Raw genomic sequence first — 19,372 nt, forward strand, 5'->3', positions numbered from 1 at the left:
GTTTTTCTTTAAGCAGAAAATGGGAAAGCAATTGCAATTATAATGAAGGAAAAGGATCCTGACCTGTGTATCACAGTAAATAAATCTTCAGTCGTGCGCGAAGCCACAAACACGTCATCGTCCTCCTCCGAGATCCATTCGGCTGTCTTATCACTGATTAAACTTTTCTCTTCGGCCACAGTCTTCCCTAGGTATAAGAACCAAAAGGCATGACTTTGGCCATGAGAGTTAGGACAGGGCACATGCTCTCTTGCCATTCCCCTCAATGTTCAAAGCAACTCTAGCTAGACAGCAGGACAGAGCCTTTTGATATCTCCATTTTGCTAGGAGGAACATGAAGTTCAGAAGGTTAATGATTTACCCTCAGGCCTTTCAATGCTCCCATGGTGAAGACTGGCCCAAATCCCTGTTCTCATGCTTGCTTTTCGTTAATACAGGTCATCTGAACATGCTCGTTTTCTTATTTATTAAAAAAAAAACAGTGCTGGGGATGGAACACACTAGATAAGCTCTTTTGGCACTGAGTTATATCCCCAGCCCCCTTGTTATAAATACATAATTAAAAACTCAAGATACTGAGAGAAGGGTAAAGCAATTATCCTCGCCCAGTGGGGGATGAGACTTGCTTGAATCGGAGGGAGCCTGTGGAGTTGGAGGAAGCATATTTGGAAATAACCTGTGGCTTTGACATGCTCACTTGCTTTCGTCACAGTGATTAACTTATGCTGAAAGTCTAAACTAGTTTAAAGAAGGTCATGAGATTTTAATGTTTAACATTAAGGGTTCAAAAATGATGCGAGACAGAGTTGAGCCTTGAGGACATTAATAAAAAATAAGAAAGTCATAAAAAAGACAACAAATCTATGACTCCACTCGGCATCCAGAACAGTCAGAGCCATAAACCTGTGGTTAGCAGGTAGGGAGGAAAGGGGGAGGGAAGGAGGAGGAAAGAGGGGATGAAGTGGAGGAAAGGGGGAGTTGTTTCAAGGGTATAGACTTTCATTTTCCCAAGATAAAAGACATTCTAGAGATGGGTCTCTCAACATGAATGTTCTTAAACACTAACGAACTGCATGGCTCAAGATGGCTAAAATTAAGCCCAGGATGGCGGCACATATCTACAATTTTAACATTCGGGGGTGAAGTGCTGAGACAGGAGAATTGTGACTTTCAGGCCAACCTAGGTAACACAGTGAAATTCTGTCTCAAAAAAGGAGTTGGTAGCCGGGCGGTGGTGGTGCACGCCTTTAATACCAGCACTTGAGAGGCAGAGGCAGGCGGATCTCTGTGAGTTCGAGACCAGCCTCGTCTACAAGAGCTAGTTCCAAGACAGGCTCCAAAAACCATAGAGAAACCCTGTCTCGAAAAAACAAAAACAAAAAAAAAAAAAAAAAAAAAAAGGAGTTGGTGCCAGGAAGGTAGTTCGGTTGGTAAAGCACCTTCCATACAAGCATGGAGTTCGGATCTCTGGTACTCACACTCTTGTGTATGCCTATAACCCTAATAATCCAGATCTTGGGGGACGGAGACAGATGGATGCCCAGGGCTTGCTGGCCAGCCAGTCTAGCCAATAAAAAGCTCTGATTCCTGTAGAGACTCTGTCTCAAAAGACAGGGTAAAGGTTGAGAGCCAAAGACACTCAACACAACCTGTGCCCCACCCACCGCCGGCCACATAGGCAAGTGGTTAAAATATAAGTGTCATGTGTATCTTACAATTAAAACAAAAAGCCACAGAAACAACACCAACCAAAGTGAAGAATCATTAACTAGCCTATTCTTATGGGTCCAGGAAGAGTTAGAATCAAACCTTCCAAGGAAGACTGTGTCCTTTCTTGTGGAAAACACTGGAAAAGTGTGCAGGCCATCATTTCAGAGTCCCACGAGCCTTCCAGAACTCTTGGACGAGGACTTCCGGAATACTGAGTCCCGAGTGTTAGTCTAAATTAGTCTGACTAATGAAAACTATTGTCGGCTGAGTGGGAGTCCCAGGGCAAGGGCTGCATGCCTGACTGGCCAGATGCGGTCGGGAAGTCCCAGTGTGCTAAGGCTTTGTTTGATTTGTTATCGTGGTGCCTGTGCCAAGGGTAGATTGTCCAGACTTAGCCTTGGGGATCTGTCCTGGGTCAGTCCTGATCTCCTGGACAGTAAGGCCAACTGGCAGTTCCTTTACAGAGTTAACTCACGCCCTCTAGATGTGCTCCCTACAGCTTTGGTCATGCTGGGGCAATTGCTCTGTCTTTCCAGAGTTAACTCCAACTTCACCCTCATCCCTCCTGCAACTGAAGGGCAAAGCCAAGACAGTTTACTAACCTGGAGAGACGGCCTCCTTTTCACCGTCAACAGGAAGAGCAGAAGTCATCCTTTTACCAGGTGCCTTCGGGTCCTCCTCAGCGGAGGGACACTTGGTATCTTCCTCTAAGGTGATGATGGGGCTGAAAGGCAGCCTTGGCTCGGCCATACAGGCATCCATTTGAGCTACAGGGGGGGTGAGAGGCAGGTAGAGCACACTGGGCTTTTTTGGTACAGGAGGTGGAATCTTGCTCATCTTTTTCTCAGCTTCTTCCTGGCTCTGGAGGCTGATTCTTTCTGGTAGGGCTCTCACTTTGGGGACCCCATCTTCTACACTGGCCTGGGGAGGTTGCTGTGTTCCTGAGAAGAAAGCACCAGAGGAACTGGCAAGAGGTGTGAAGACAAGGGTGGAGGGTGCTGTAGACTCCCCAGGGCTCCTGCCACTGGGGAAGCTAGGTGACTTTGGTTTCCGCAACACTGTGTAGCTGTCTTGGGGGAGCTGCTTCACGTGTGGAACGGAGCTCCTGGGTGTCATAGCCATAGTAGGAGACGTTAGCTGATACTCCCCAGGGAGCGAGGGTGGCCTGTGACCCAAGCTTGGAGGCCTTCGGGCCAGTGGTGGTTTCTCAGCTATGGGAGGTTTCACTTTTCTCTCTGGCAAGGTGAAGACTTCTTCTGCTCCAGGTTCCTCGGTGTAATCTGGGCTCTCAATGTCATCTTCTGGCTCAGACTTGCTGACTGACCTCAGGCGAACAGAACGGAGGTCAGACTGAGTAACCATGGGCATGATTGGCTGGTTTGGACTAGTTTTCTGTGCCAGTTTGGCTCCAAAATTGGTATCAGAGTGATGGCGGCTCACCTTGGTCTTGCTGCGGATGGAGATACTCATCCCCGACAGATCCAGGGTGGTTGAAGAGCTCAATGGTAGGTCAAATGATAACCGTGACTTGCAGATTTTTTCCATTGGTGACATCGGGGGCAGTGATGACTTCCTTTCTGGTACCACCGGACGTACTCGGACACTGGTGCTTGGAGGTGGTAAGTGGCCCAGGGTCAAGGACATGGAGACAGTGGGTGTGGGTGTCTCTGACTGGCTCGAGTAGCCACTGGAAGGGGACATCAGTCCAGTGGGCCTTCCAGGAGAGGCTACTTCCCTGGCTTCCACCTCAATGGAGAGCTGGGAGGGTGTTGTTGCTCTGGAGGTGGAAGGGGAGGCCAGAGACTCCGAGCTTCCCCGAACTTGAGTGCATTCAATGACTGTGGTGCCAGTGGCTGTGCTGGAGCTGGACAAGGATTGGTAGGTGTCACCAGACTTCCAGTCAGTAAGATACCAGTGGTGAGAGAACTGTGAACCTTCTGGATCTTTGAGAGTTGGCCCAGATGGATGACCTTGAGGATCTGGGTGAGATGAATGGTGCCCTTGGTGTTCCAAGGAGAGGCAAAGGCTCCTGGGCCTCTGGTCCTTGGGCAGTGCCAATTCACCTTCTGGTGGGAGGACTGGCTCATCTTTGACTAGTGAGACGCTTCTCATGGGTGGAGAGGGCTTCTTTTTGGCCTTCTTGAGTGAAATACTTTTGGATCTTTGCCTCCTGTGCTGCGCCTCTTGCTCAGTGCTGAGGGCTGCAATGTTGTCAGTACTGTTACTTCCTTCAGAGTTTGCACTGGCATAAGGCAGGATGCAGGCCTCACCAGCCTTCTGCTCTTCACCATAGTCCACTGAGGTGACACCTGAGTCCGTGGGCACAGAAAGTGACCGCTCCCGGAATCTGTTAGTTCCACCTGGGCCTGTTTCCAGTCTTGAGGTACCACGGGCCAGGAGGCCAATCTTGGGAGGTCTTTCTGGTATTTGCCTTCGTTGAGTGGGGTGCTCAGAGTAGCTGGGTAGCCCAGTGCATCCTGCTGGGTTATCACGGGTGACAAAGAGGGTAGCCGCCTCTTTAGGAACCAGAGGTGGGAGTGTGTTCAGAGAGACCCAAGAATTCCCAGAGGAAGGATTTTTTCCATTTTCACTGACTTGATTGCCCTGGCTGCTGGCACTTGGAGTCATGTACGTGAAAGCATCTCCCTTCCAGGAGGTGGAGAACGTTGACTCTGTTGGTCCATTGCAAGAACTGGGGACACTGTACAGCATTGCCATGCTCTCCGTGCCAGGAGGGTCTGGGCCACCACGTGCCTGGTGAGGGTCTGCAGGCTCACTCGATGAGTGCCTCAGTCCCGGCGAGGTGAGACTTGGAAACCGAGCTTCCTGCCCAATAGCAACTCTTCCCTGAACAACTTGTGGAGCCGAGTGGCCAGGCCTGATGTCTGAGGCCAGGCTGCCTACCGGGCTGGTGCTGTGCCCTGGAGATAGAAAACACATGTTACTGCTATAGCAAGGGATCCCCCGTCAGCTGTTTATAACCAGAACACCAGCTTTGTGCCAAGCAGCATTGCCAACAGCTTTGTCAGAATTCCTTGGTTCTTCCTTTTCACAGATGAGGATACTGGGGGAAGTTGGGATCTTGCCCATCGCCACACAGTGAGTCACGGGGTACCCTTGGATTGGCCAGATGGCTGCCAAAGACTTCCCAGCTTTGACGACTTTTTTCCAGAGTACACGTATCACGTGTGGCTACCTCGGGTTTCCCCCATACTTTCTTTCTCCCTGGGTTCACAGAACCAGCAGATCTCAGGGGTCGTCAGGCCTGAGGTGAGAGCAGAAATTTCTAAACTGACTAAAGCCCACAGCAGCATGTGGCTCACAGCCCCAGCTATGAATCTGGACTTTGCCTGAATGCTATATTTCTGGCATCTGCCACCTTTTGCCTTTGAACATAAAAGACTTAGAGTAATTCACAGATGTGATACCATTCAGATGTTCCAATCTCCAGAAGTGTTCTCACATCCACAGCTATTCTAACATTACTGTTACTGCTACCTTACTGACATGGTAATTCATAATAGCCAGAATTTGTTGAATATTGACTATATCCCAGGCACATGGCAGGCAGTCTACACAGATATCTTTAGTTACTACAGTGACTGTATTGGGTCAATACAAGATTACAATTCGGGGGATGATTCCCCACTTCTATTTGCATAAATTTGGCATATATGGTAACATTACTTTTTTTTTTGAGATAAGACCTCATTATGTAGTCTTTGGCTGGGCTAGAATTCATGGAGACCAAGCTGGCCTTAAACTGGAGATAATCTTCCTGCTTCTGCTACTGAGTGCTGGGTTTAAAGGTGTGTACTTCATATCTAATTTACAGTACATTTGTAATGGAAAACAAGGATGTGGTGGATTTATTAGCCCGAGATCCCTGCCCTCCAGACTCAATCGCTGGTTTTGCCAAGGGCCCCTGGTTGACATTAATCACACATTGGCTTTCTCAGGATAGTCAAAGCCCCTCTACCCAGAATTATTTCAGGTCCCCACTGCCACAATGGCACTTGCATGACAGGAGTAGTGGGAGATGGGGAAAGGGTTTGAGGGAATCAACTGTATTGGGGTCACCTGGGTCTCGCTGAGAAAAGTTAGAGAATCCAATAATGGTCCGCCTCCGCCTCAGGGTGGACTTGGGGTTCACGGCTGTCTCTGTGTTAAACAACGAGTGTCGAAAACTTGCATGTCTATCAAACTGCTGCCCTGTAGCCAAAATAAAGACACTTGGGTGCATCCTGGTTTCTGTTTAAAGCACAGTGAAAACTGGCCTGAGGTAGAGAGAAAGGATGACGGCAGTAGCGATGAGCATGAACAGCAGCATCCAGGAAGGTGGTACTTCTTCCCGCATCCCTCCCTCTCCCCCCAGGTTGGTGCTGGGCACACACTCTTGGTTTTACAGGCCACACCCAGCTCATTTGCACTTCTTAGGTGCACTGGGCAGTATTTTTCAGCCCCACACTGAAATAAACTGGGTAGCTTTTGAAACTCCACAATCTGAACTCCAGAACATTCAACTTTCTGGGAGGAGGGCCTAGGTAGAAGCATTGCCTAGGAGTCCTTGGGTGGTTTTTCAGATGCATAGCCAGGGGTGAGCATCACTGCTTGTGGAGAGATGGGCTGGGGCTAGCATTATTTGATTATGATTATAGGGTTTCTCCTGTGGTGCTGGGGACAGAATCTGGAGCCTTTTATATTCAAGGCAAGTACTCGACCACTGAGATGCACCCTGTACTCCTGGGTGTGGTTTTTTGTGAGTGAAGGACTCATTTGGTTATCCAGGCTGGACTTGCCCTCATCACCCTGCTTCTGCCTCCAGAGTGCTGCGATTACAGATTTGTGCCATAATGCCCAGACTGACTTCACAGGGACCAGGTGAAAATGGCATCTCTAAGAAGCGCTCCTACTGATCCCATCGTTTAGGAAGCAGTTGGATAGTCTGACCTACAGCTACCTGGCCACATTACCAAAACTGGCAGTTGGTGTTGACTGGACCCTGTCTAATTCTCTTAAGGTGCTGGGTCAGCTTTTAGTTCTGGGAATCTGTAGGGGGCAAAGTCAGGATGAGGAGATCCATGGGGCTAAACAGGCAGTTCCCCCGCCCTGTCTCTAGCTTAGTGGCTGGTTAAGCAGGACCCGTCCCCCACCAGTCACAGCACTCACTGCAGCCCCATCCCAGCAAATGGTTCCACAGGACAGAGTCAAGAGCAGCCCGAAAGTGAGACAGCCATTTAGACAGAGCACATCAGTGTTGCTTTGCGAATCTCCCAGCACAGTTTTTCCTCCCTTGGCAAATGAGCTCTACTTCCTGCCTCTCTTCCTCAAGATGACTCTAGGGGCGGTGGATCAAGCCAGATCCGGGGAGCATGGTCACGCGAGACAGAGCTACCCTCACTGCTCTCACCGACCTTTTCCACCACAGCAGGGCCCATGCTAGTCAAGGCCTCCTCCAGTCCCTTCAGATTACTGGCGTCTTGCTTCCATCAGGGCCCTGCAGGGGTTCCTGATAGGACTGGCCCTGTTCCTTTCCTTCCACTGGAGTGGGAAGTAGAAATGCCACACGACCCCAACCCGGAGACTGTGATTGTGCTGTCAACTTGACAGAACCTAGAATCACCCAGGAGATGTGCTTCTGGGCATTAACTGATATGAGGAGACCCAGCTTTAATTGTGGATGGCACCATTCCTCGGGCAGGGGAATCCTGGACCCTAGAGACGAAGAAAGGGAACTGAGCAGCAGCAAGTAGCCACTGTATTCTGCTTCTTGTCTGCGGAGACAATGAGACTCGCTGCTTCCAAGTTCCTGCTGCCTTTGACAAGCTGTACCTTGAACTGTGAACCGGTCTATACTCTTACTCCCTGCCCCCTTAAGTCGCTTCTGTCAGGGTTCCTAATTGCAGCAATGGAGAATGAAAAAAAGAGAGATGCAAGTATCCCCCCCACCACTACTCTCAAGGTCATCCTGGGCCTCCTGTGGCTCTTTCTTTTTTCCCCCCCGTGTGCCCTTTCTGTGCCCTTCCCTTGTCACACTACCGTTAAAGCACATGTGCTCGGATTCTCATCTCCTTCTGGCTGTTATTTGTATATTCCAAACCCAGAACTTTGGGTTTCTAACATTATCTTTACCTGAAACAAACAAAATTCTCAAACTTTGTTTTCATTTAAACTCAAAAGAAAACCCACGTTCAGAAAACTTTTGGCACATTCTGCAAAGAAACTTTTTGTTCGCTATTCCATGGTATCAGTTACAGTGACTGCAGATAGGGAATGAGGGAAGAGGAGCCATTGCCCCCTCTTCAGCTGGCTCTCGAAGTCCCCTCCACTCCCGGGGGAGTCATGACCTTGTCAGCAGCAGATAGAGTGGCCCTCCCTCCCCAGTACCCAGAGCATTCGGAGAGGATGGGCCTTTGGCATGAGGGAAACAAACAGGCGGTGCTAAGCAACTCTACCAGAGATGTTGATGGGCACAAGGTCGGACTGCGTGGAGCAGGGTTGAAGCCAGCGCTTCTCCTTTAGGATGGGTAGAGGGAAGGGGCCATTCCAGACAGTTTGCTTGTCGGCTGTAGGCAGGCTCAGGCAGGCCTCGGGGGCCCTCACACCCTGGGTCGTGGTCTCATCCTCGCTCAGCTGCCGTTTTGCAGGCTGTTGGGAGAGAGGGTGTGATGGAAAGGTGCGCTTCTGACTGGAGGAGCTGATGCCCATAGGATGACTGCTTAGGCAGAGCGGTTGGAGGCGTCCTCTTGAAGACGGGAAAGCACTGTACAGGGTGCCTGGCTAGGCACCTGCTGTGCGGGGCCCTTCCCAGGGGGACCTCGCAGTAGCCCTGCTTGTGAGCAGTGATGAACAGTAGCTTCCAGGGGATCACATAAGAAGTTCAAGATGCCCTGCCGGTGGGTGCACGCTGGCTCTCCCAGGTTGGGGAAGAGACAACTCACCATCAATACAAACTCCAGACGCTTGGTAGACTGGGGCCTTTGGCTGGCAGTAGGCTCAGGGGCCTCATCAGAAGAGCGGAAGGTCTGCCCCAGAAGTCTGGCCTCCGAATACTGTTCCTCATATTCTTCTGAAAAATAGCATAGTGGAGACACACTCTAGGGAGCCAGGTGCCAGGCTGGGGGAGAACAATGAGCCAGGCTCCTGCACTAAGCTGCCCAGCCTGACTCATATTGCTTCTTTGAGCTATTTCCTGGCCACTGGGTTCAGAAATGGAAAAGTGCTTGGTTCCCAGGACCATGAGGGCAGAAGAGGAAAGGAAGTCAGTAAATCCAAGCCGTGCTGCTTTGGGGCCCATGCCCTCTATAGTGGTCCCCACCTTAAGCACTCAGCCCGGAGAGCCAAGACTCGGGATGTAGACACCCTTTGCTAACGGTTCCATTTTCTGAGGCGCTGCAGCTCTTCGGGTGTTCTGCAGTGCTACCAAGGAACAATGTGCATGAAGCAAGAAGAGACCCACACTGAGAAGTCCAGTCTGGAACTCTGTCTTGGATCGCAAGAACTTTACGGTTTCTTGGTTTTCTGTGAGACAAAATCTTGCATGTAGCCCAGGCAGGCCTCAGAACTCAAGATCCTCCTGCCTCAGTCTCTTGAGTGCTGGAATTACATGCTTGTGCCACCATACCTGGATGCAAGAACTCATACTTGATGGCTTTTAGGTCTGGTTCCACTGTGGATGGGATCAGGTCTAGGCAGGCGAAAAGTAAGGGAACCGAAGGTGGTGGCAGAGAAGACAGCGAAGTTCACGAGCCAACGAGAGGAGGTAAGTATGTGTAAGATGGAGTAGGGTTGGCCAAAGCGATGGCTTAGATGAAATGGCGAGGAAAGCAAGAGCTCAACAGACTCTTGACTCTGGTCCTGGGGCTTGTTTTGCTCTCACGGCTCATTCTTTGCACCAGTGTTCCTAGTCTATGCCCCTCTTCAGGAGCCCTCTCAGGTGCCTTTTCAGTCTCAGGGCAGACACCTGAAGACCACTCCTTCCTTTGGACTGTGGCTACTGGGCATGTGAGAAAAACCCATCTCTGTCAGGAGGTGGAATGCGCTCTCCCTGAGCTCCTGCTCACTAGTCCTACTGGATTCTGGATTCTGCCTGTGGTCAGAACAGTGCAGTCACCCCCCTCCACCCTGCACTCTACCTCTTCCTTGCTGGACACAGGGCTCATGGTTAGCACTCAGCATCTCGCTTCTCTAAGGTCACCACTGCCCTTTGCAGAGATTAGGAGTTTTAGCTGCACCCCACTTGGGAGGCCCATCAGGGATTTTCTAGTCTGCACCCGACTTAGGAAAATTTTTTTTGCTGGTATGGAGAAATAAGAACTGAGAAGACCTTTTGTCCATTTAGTATTCATTAGACACCTCTGGGGGGGGGGGGTCCAGCTCTGTGTCCAGTGTGCCTGAAAAACTCAAGAGTAGTAAGAGAAACTCAAAAGTAGCGAGAGATGGCCTTTTTTAGTGGTGCTGGACATACAGTCTCGGGCCTTGCACATGCTACCACAGAGCTACACCTCCAGCTTGGGGACGTGATTTCTACGGAGAACCTCATTGCGATTGGGAGGTTATTACAGGTACAGAGTGTGTGGAGTCCGGATTAGGAGACCCTATAGATGACCCTTTGTTTTCTAGTGCCAGAATTCCAAGGCATGGGAGATATGACGACAGGAGTGCTGGAGGGAATATGTGTCTCCTTTGAGGGAATCTTCTATTCCCCTCTCTGTGACTTGCCTGGCCTCAGCCTGTATGCTTTCCACTTAGGGACTACTGAATCAAAAAGGGAGGGAGAGAGCAACAGCCCCAGAAACAGAGTCTTAGCATCATCAGTCTGGAAGGTGAAAAGAGAGATGCTTTGGAACTGTTTTCTTTCTTTCTCGCTGTTCCCGGTTTCTTCTTTGCCCCCCTCCTGCTGCGCAGCCGCCTCTGGGCAGCCCCCCTCCCTCGCAGTACCTTGCAACAGGCTCTGGAGATTGAGCTGCGCCTCACGAAGCAGTTCCTCTACACTCGGGGGCCTGCCCGAGGAGAGGAACACGTTCACTGGCTGTCGCCATGACGACCTCGAGTGGGCAGTCGCTGTCGCATTTTCCCGACCCGAGTTAGCTGCAGCTAGGGAAGGAGAGAGTGAGTGAGAGCGCAGCCGCGGGAGCCAGTGGGCTCGCTCAGTTCCCGAAGGCCCGCCCCTGCTGGGGGCGCTCTTTGGCGGCGCTTAAAAGGCGAGGGCTCGCTGTCCGCAAGATTATTCCTCGACAGATCCTGCCGCAGTCCGTTCCCTCCCGCTCTGCCTGCTTCAGACCGCACCACCGCTGCCAGCGTCTCACTTGTGCCCTGCGCCTGCTGCCTCCAGGACCCGCGCAGCCGCCCGCCTTCTCCGACCCCTGCAGCAAGGTAAGGCGTCCCGGGCCCGAGTCCCCCGGGTGGGTGTGGCTCGGGCTCGCTTGGCCCCGTCGCCTTCTGGCCGCACTTCGGTAGCTTCCCGCGCCCACCTCCTCATTTCTGCTTCCTCCCGCAGACCCTGTAACTCCCTGCCCCCAACTGCGGGACACTCAAAGCCCCAAGAACTAGTGACGATGTCAGAGGCGGCGGGAAATCTCAATAGCCTCCGCTTGGCGAATGAGGCCCTGCAAGAGGAGTTAAATGCCCTTCGAGGAGAGAATGCCCATCTGGGCCTGCAGCTCGGGAGAGCCTTGGCCGAGGTTAATTCCTTGAGGGGCCACATCCACCGGCCGGTGCCCATAGTGCCCGTCCTTGCCGGGGAGAACTTTGAGTACCCGCCCAGTGAGAACGAGCCCGCTCCTGAGGAGGAGGAGGAGGAGGAGGAGGAGGAGGGGGAGGAGGCGGAGGTGCCTTTCCTGTGCTGGCCTCCTCCGCGCACAGATCCCGAGGATGTCTCAGATGATCTTTTGATTAACGTGGTCCAGGACTATTCCAACCCCGATGAGTCCACTGACCCCCCTCTGTCACCCAACCTGTCCCAGTCGGAGCTGCACTCCCCCGCGCCAAAAGAGCTGGCCCTACAGGTCTTTCTGCCACCGCTTGAGCGGCCAGACATAGAACCATTTGCAGGCGACCCCGTCTACCTGGCTGAATTTCTGATGCAGCTAGAGACTTTCATAGCAGATCATGAAGATTACTTCCCTGGGGGCGAGGAACGGGTGGCCTTTCTGGTTTCTTTTTTCATAGGGGAAGCGAGAGACTGGGCTATCTCAGTCACTCAGGAAGGAAGCTCCCTGAATTCCAACTTCCCGCTCTTCCTGGATGAAATGCGTAAGGTATTCTGTGGCCCCATCCCCTCACGCGTGGCTAAAAAGGCCATCCGTAGGCTCAAGCAGGGAGATTGTACCCTAAGCAGCTACGCAGATGCTTTTCAGTTCTTGGCCCAGTTCTTGTCTTGGGATGACAATCGCCTCCAAAAGCAGTTCCTTAAAGGCTTGTCAGAATGTGTCCGAAGGGAGCTCTTTTGGTCAACTGAAATTGCAGATCTGGATGAGCTGATTCTCGAGTGTGCGGAGATAGAAAAGAAAGTGCGGGTCCCCAAGCCAACCCCACTCCCTGAAGTTCAAAGCAGCTTCTACCCTTTGGCTCCAGTTCTTAATGAGAATGGAAATGAAGCTGTGGTGGCGTGCCACATTGAGAATGAGGATGAGGGTGAACAGGCATGCGGGCACAGGCTTTATCTGGTGGATCAGGGAAGGCCCTTCTCACAGGAGCTGAGGGAGGAGGAGGAGGAGATGAGGAAAGAGGAAGAAGAGATGGAGGATGAGGAAGATGAGGATGAGGAGGAAGATGAGGATGAGGAGGAAGAGGAGGATGAGGAAGAGGAGGATGATGATGAAGAAGACGAGGAGGAGGAGATGAAGAAGAATGAGGACGGCGGTGAAGATAAATACGAGGAGGAAGCTGAAGTTGAGGTTAGGGTCCTGCTTCCAGAACAGGAGCAAGTGATAGAGGAGGTCCAGCATGAGCACGATCATGTGTATGTGCACGACTGCATTCACTTACACATGCATGCGCTTGCTGCCCATCATTATGGCCTACATGGAGAGGTGTTGGAGATAGAAGAACCTGTCCTTGTGGACACGTCGACCCAGACCGTGAGCTCTGCGACAGGCTACCATGCCGAGAATTACCTGAGCGTGGCACCTTCCATAATGCAACCGAGCAGACAGGGGAGCCAAAATCGCGTCCCACTTCTGGAGGGCCTTCCAGATACCAATTCTCCCTTCTACAGCTCACCACCACTGATTCACCATGCAGGTCACGTGGAGCAAGACCAAGTGCAAAGGCATCCCTCCGTGCTGTTCTGCCTCACTCCTAGACAGGGGGGGCACCGAGCTCAAGGCCGAATTCGCGTGTGAATCCTTTGGTGAGCTGGCCACAGGGAACACACCCTTCTATCGCATCCCTTGCTCTTGCTATTGCTGCTGTACCTGCCACATCTACTGACCAGTCCTTGAGAAAGCTCCAGACCCCACCTAAGAAGGGAGAGGTCAGTCGTCACTGTCCTCTTGCCATGTACTGTGCTCAATCCTTGCACAAGTTGGAGAGCAAGTTTCTGGGCCTGTTCTTGTAAATGCACTGGTCACCTTTGTCCTCTCCTCTAGTTGTCCCCAGCCTTTGCCTCTCTGTGTGTTCTTTGCCCTGTGTTCTTACGGTTTCACTCTGACTAGTCAGGACTTCACCCAATGCCTCACTGATCTTCCCCAATGACTTAAAGGACAGGCTACATTAACCTCCTGATGCCACTGAGGCCACTTCCTGGACAATGAGCAGGATGGCACCAAGAAGTATATACTTGTCATGTTTGCAGCAGAAGAGCCTGAAAAAGGAAAACTGACTTACACCCGGTGCAGCGAGAACACGAAGTCACACGTGCAGTGGACAGTCACTGAGGCTTGCTCTCTTGGCCTGATGGTGGCAACCTGATTCCACTTTGAGTGCTGGAGTCACCTTCCCTCAGACTCCTGCACCATGACCCTTGAAAAGAGGCCAACGCCTCTTTTCCCTTAAAGGGTTGGTGTTAGGGATGCGGGGGGTGGGGCAGCCGAGGTGGCAGCAGCGTTACGACTCAGTTTGACATCCTAAGGAGTGACTCTTGCTTTAGGTACATGGCCTTTTTCACCCAGCTAAGCTCTGGTCTGCAGACTTTGTCGTCAAGGTGGTGGAGGTGGCCTTGCTGCCCTGCTCTTCAAGCCCCTCTGACTCTAAGGAGTCTTTGGTTCTGAGAGAAGAGACCAGGGCTAGCTCACTAGAGACTGCACCCGTGCAGTGCAGCTGCCCAACACCCCCACGGCTCTCTCAGGAGGGACAATCTCTCTCAGGCCTGTTGCCGAACTTCAGTTAGCCAGCTTCAGGGGTAACTGCCTCCTTCACACTCCAGGGGCTTCTGGGGCACAAATTCAGGTGCCCTTAGAAAGACATCTGCTGTTCAGTTGGGTCCAGAAAATACTGCTTTTGCGGTGAAAGCCACAGATGCGTTATTATCAGCTCTGGCCACAAAATGGCAGCCCGATTCACTGCTGGCCACACTTGTCCCCATGGACACTGAACTTGCTGCACAGTGCCTAGCAGCTGGGCAAGTGCAGCCCAAGTGTCTGTGGCCAGCAGGAGGGAAATTCCATGAGAGCTCAGCCCTAGAATTTGAACCTAAGACCCGAGGAAGGAACCTGAGGAAGAGGAATCGGAAACAGACCCAGTCCTCAGACTGGTTTAGGGTGAGATCTCTGTTCATCTGCAAGAGGTAAGATGCCTGTTTGCTTATTACTTTTGTTTCTTAGCCTGAAGATCAGTGGAACTGGGTTCCTATAATCTGTTGCTACCTTTTACAGTGGTTTCCCCCAAGAGAAGGGTTAACATATAGTCATTATGGGAAATTTGGGAAGCAGAGAACACTCTAAGGACAAAAAGCCACGTGTAAACATGCAGAATCGCATAGCGCAGAAGCAGCAGTCGCTCATTTCCTTCTAGTGGGTTCTCACTGCCCTTTCTTAAAGCGGAGGTCATCCTGCTAGAGGGCCAACAGTGGGACTGAAATGGCTGTCACCTGTGTGCCATGGAATCATTTCACCCTCCCGAGCTGTTAGACACTTCAGTTGTTTGGCTTCCCCATTCTCACAGGGGCAGGAGTAAAAAACACCACGTGAAGATTTTGTTCTGTGTCTGTTTTTCAGCTTATTTCCTCAGGCGAGAGTTCCAGAAGGGAAAACACCGTTCTTCGAAGCTCTGGACCCTGTCTGTTGATGTCAGCATGCTGGTCATGCTGACCCTGTGCTTGTGGAGAAGTGCAAAGGGCAGGTGTCCTGTACCTCAAATTTCGGAACCCTCCTTGGTACAGGCCTTGTCGGACCCCGCTGGCTCTTCTTACTCTGAACACGTGCAGCCTCAGCCAGGGAGAGTGCGCACGAGCAGTAAACTGGTTTGTAGGCCTCTGGGGGGCTTGGACTTCCTTTGACCTTTTCCCTTCTTTCCCAGATCTTCAATATATTTTGTGTGTGATGTGACAGCTACAGGAGCTGTCTGAAGCTCTGAGTGCCTCCTTGGGTTGGGGATGGGGGTGGGTGTGAGGGGTGGGGGAGGGAGAGGGGTGGGGGGTGGGGGAAGGGAAGGGGTGGGGGTGGGGTAGGGGATGCATGCAGGGTATAAGGGTAGCCCAAGGACTCCCTGAAGCCTGGGAGAAACAAATACGTTACTGTTGTGACTATTGCTGTTGTATTACATTGTGTTGTGAAGAGCAATTGTTCTGTACGCTAACGCTTTTTCTCCCCAATAAAAAGCCAAAAAGGGTGTGTAAACCTTGTGTCTGTCTGTGTTACTGGACGAACAGAGACAGGGACCTGCGGTTACTTAACTTCCCAGGCAGCTTAGCTGATCTGTGCTAGCCCGAAGCCTTGAAATCTTCTAGGCAAAGCAGTGCTGGGAGGAGAGAGAATGGAGAGGTGGAGAAAGGGCGCCTTTCCACTTTGGGACACTAGATGGTGCTATGGGACTCCATTGAGCTAGCTGGAAACAAATTCCCAGAGCAGGCCAGCCAGAGGCAGCAAGACCTCTCTGTTTCTTGCTCCAAGACAGACCGTGGAATCAGAAAAAAACTACAGCCCATTCTGGTACTTGCTCAGCTCGCTCAGAAATGAGTTAAGACATTTTCCCCCAGAAGCCCTGCTACTTGTGTGTGCTGGGGTGGGCACTTAGGGGAGACCATTACCCTTCATCCCCATAACCACCCTGGACAGTGGGTTATTTATTATTCTCATGCTCTTCAAGTTAAGGATACAGGCTTAGAAGTCACTGCCCTGTAGGTGAAAGTGGGTGGCCTCTTCACAACCCTGGAGCTGTTGGTTTTCATACCAGAACAGCTCCTCCCATCCAACTGTCTAACAAGCCAGGTCTGTCTCCCGATTCTGACCTGCTCTCCTTCCTCACGGGTTTCTGGAGAACCAGTCCTAGTTACAGCGACATTTGACTTGACCCTTTGAGAGGAATAAAGGGAGAACCATTTCATTGCTACAATCCAGGAAGACAATGGTCAGTCGGTCTTTCCTTTAGAACTGAGGAACCCAAGTCTCAGGAATCTAAGGTCCGATGGGAGACTCTGGGTCCAGCGTACTGTATCTGGGGGCTCCAAGGGAATCAGCCAGGCGGTGGTTCTAGAATTCAGCAGAAAAGGCCAGCAAGGCTGGACCAGTGGCAGTGATAAGTACGTGGCTGATGGCCCATTCTGAGGAAGGACTAGGCTATACAGGCTGTGAGCGGTCCCCATGCTTTCTAGGACGGTAGGAGGTCAGACAGGGTACCCAGCAGCCCTGAGATTTTTCATGATGTAGCAGGCCGGGACAGGTGGGGTCAGTTTGTATAAAGACTCACGAAAGCAGGTGAAGGACAATAGGAAAAAGGACCAACTGTGTGCCAGCCCTGCGGGCTCCCAGGGCTGCCAGCAACCTCTTGCTGGCCACACCCTCTTTGCTTGTTTATACCTTTGCATTCACAGAACCAGCTCATGGCATGCATGGGACACACAGGAAAGTAGCAGCAGCAGCAGTTTGGTCCGTAACTTAAAAGGTGGGTGTCTAAACAAGCCTCTGCATGGGGAACTAGAAGTGACTACTAAGGATACCTGTAGATATCAAGATGCTTCGAGGACTAAAGGATGCCAGCTTCTAGAATGAAAACGCAGTCATGATTTACAGAGAGAGGAAAAAAAAAAAAACCAAACAACCCATCAAGTCTCACAGATGCCTGAGTGTAGGAGAGGTGACTTGAAGAAGCTAGCGAGAAGGCACACAAGAATGGGAACGGACGGCACTCAGTGCATACAGGCAAGTAGGCAGGGCAGCCAAAGACACCACTACATTTCTGGGTTGTTGCTGCCACCCAAAGGTAGACAGGCCCTTCCCGGGATCCTGGGCCCTGAACCTGAGGGACCTTTGCACCTCACAGTAGCAGCCCTTTGGTATGCCAAGAAAAATGCCAGAACAGAAGAAAGGAAGGAGGATGTGGGGGTGGAGGGCGAAAAGGATCTTGAGGGTTCCCAAAACCCTCTTCCCAAGAGATGGAGGAAGACAGAGATTCTGCTGCCTATGACACTGGTCCAACCGTTCATTGTTTACGCCCTCTGATGTTTAAATGATCTTTTAGCGAGGAAACAGATCTGAAAGTTCACACAGTTGGCTCTGGGTCACCCCCAGAGTGTGACATCCAGGACCTGTGCTCTTGATCTCTACCTACACCACCGATAGAATCAATCTCCATGATTCCTATTTCTGAAAAACTTCCTAGGCAATTCTAATGCCAGTCTAGCTGTGGGGACTAAGAAGCCTAGATGACATTTACTGGCCAGTTTCCCCCGTGCCCTCCCATACAGCTCCCAATGCAGGCATGAGGCCAGAGACATGGTTCTAATATAGAGTACATGACTGAGAAACACACGGAACAGCGATTCCTCAGCATATACCATGGTCTGGTGTAAACTCACCCCTCCCTGACACCTGCCCCAGCTTTTAGGAGGGTTGGTCCATAGGGTGGGTGCAGACATTTGTTCTGGAGAAGCTGGGCCTATCAGTGTGAAGCCTGTGCTCTCCATGGCCAAAACTGGCTTCTGGGGCTGAGGAAGGGGTGGCGTGGGCTCCTCCTAGGGATAAGCACCTAAAGAATGAAGTGAGAGACTGCCCCCACAAAAGGACTTCCAGCTAGCATGTCCTGCATCTTGCCCAGACTCGGGAAAGCTCAGCAGGCCATTTCTCCCCAGGGACCCTAGGCAGAAACACAAAGCCCAGAGTTCTCAAGTTGCCTTGGTAACAGGGAATCTACTTGGAAGAAAACAGTTTCTTAAAGGCTTAAAAGGGTGGTTATTTCCTTTGACAATGAGCAGGCCCTGACCTGTTCCCTGCACCCCCTCCCCTTCCTGCCTGCCACACACAGATGCAGAATAGGGGCCCCTTACCTCAGCAGCCCTCCTGATGGGGGATGGAGTGGGGTGAGGACTGGGAATTGGGCCCTGGCTGTTAATATGAGAATGTTAAAATGGAATGTGTGAAGTGCTGGCCATGGTTTGGGGGAGGAGCTTATCTCACAGGACCCACACAAGTCAAAACAAGGAGGGCCAGTTTCCTTGTAATTCCTTTCTCCCCCATTTAGGGCACAAGAACGAAATCTGGCTGGGGTATGGACTAAGTCAGACAATCTGGCCAGCCCAGACTCCCCATCCCCTTCGCTGAGTCCCGATCATCTCTCCCCTAGACTATTGTAGCTCCTTGCTGTCCTAAACAGCTCCTAATCTCTGCTCCTACCAATCAAGTCACTTTCCATGTATCTGAGGTGGTGTTCCAGGTATCTGAGATGGTGTTCCTCTGTGTGTGTGTGTGTGTGTGTGTGTGTGTGTGTGTGTGCGCGCGCGCGCGCGCGCGTGCACATGTGCACAGACACACATGCCTCCTTGAGCTTACAAATCTCATTCTCAATGGCACTCTTTCTGGAGAGGAAGCCTTCCGGACCTGATTCTGACATTCTTCACAATCTGATCAGGGGAGGCATGCCCACTCATCCTTCCTTCTTCTAGTCTATCTTCAGATATGTCGAATCACTTCCTTTTTCTACTTACACACCAGACCTTTTCATGCCCTGGGCCTTTGCACATCCCATTCTTCTGCTTTAAAAACTCATAAACATTCAGGATGTGATGACATGACCCTACTGTCTACTTTATATGGGAGACTGAAGCTGGATGATTGTTTGAGCCCAGGAGTTCAATACCAACCTGCACACTATAAAGAGAACCTTCTGAAGAGGAGAGTAGGGAAGGAAATGAGGAAAGAGAAAAAACGGAAAAGGAGAAGGGGAAAGGGGTGGAATTTACAAACATTCTTGGCTCTACTCCAGTGGCAATCCGCTCAGCTCCAAGATCACTTCACGAAACCATCTCAGATCCCAACAGCCCCTGCTCTTCTAAGCAACCCCCCCCCCCCCCCCCGTCCTCCTGGCTCCACTGAACCATGTGGCCAGAGCTCCACTTAGGAACAAGGGTGTTCTGGAGTGTAATATGAGCTCATTGCTGCAGGGCCTGTGCAGCATGAGAATGCGGACTTTCCCCCGTGGAATATGGATGCTCCTTTGGAAGGAGGACTGGACCCTTAGACCTGGCTGCTGCTGGGCATATGAAGCTGGGAGGTCCCTGAAAACACAG

The 19,372-nt window shown here is 51.5% G+C and overlaps 1 protein-coding gene across 1 annotated transcript in view; it reads right to left on the reverse strand.

The window, feature by feature from the left end:
* Positions 1-19,372, reverse strand: part of LOC121445187 (NHS-like protein 2) — a 96,406-nt gene that overhangs the window by 8,303 nt on the left and 68,731 nt on the right. The window contains exons 2-4 of the mRNA XM_041647192.1: positions 5,791-5,922; positions 2,313-4,631; positions 64-187 (exon numbers count right to left, since the gene is read on the reverse strand). Coding sequence (XP_041503126.1) covers positions 64-187; positions 2,313-4,631; positions 5,791-5,922 — 2,575 coding nt within the window. The remainder of the gene's footprint in view (positions 1-63; positions 188-2,312; positions 4,632-5,790; positions 5,923-19,372) is intronic.

The sequence above is a fragment of the Microtus oregoni genome, unplaced genomic scaffold (genome assembly GCF_018167655.1).
Source record: "Microtus oregoni isolate MIOR12 unplaced genomic scaffold, Mior012 000163F_ref0000286, whole genome shotgun sequence".
Lineage (NCBI taxonomy): Eukaryota > Metazoa > Chordata > Mammalia > Rodentia > Cricetidae > Microtus > Microtus oregoni.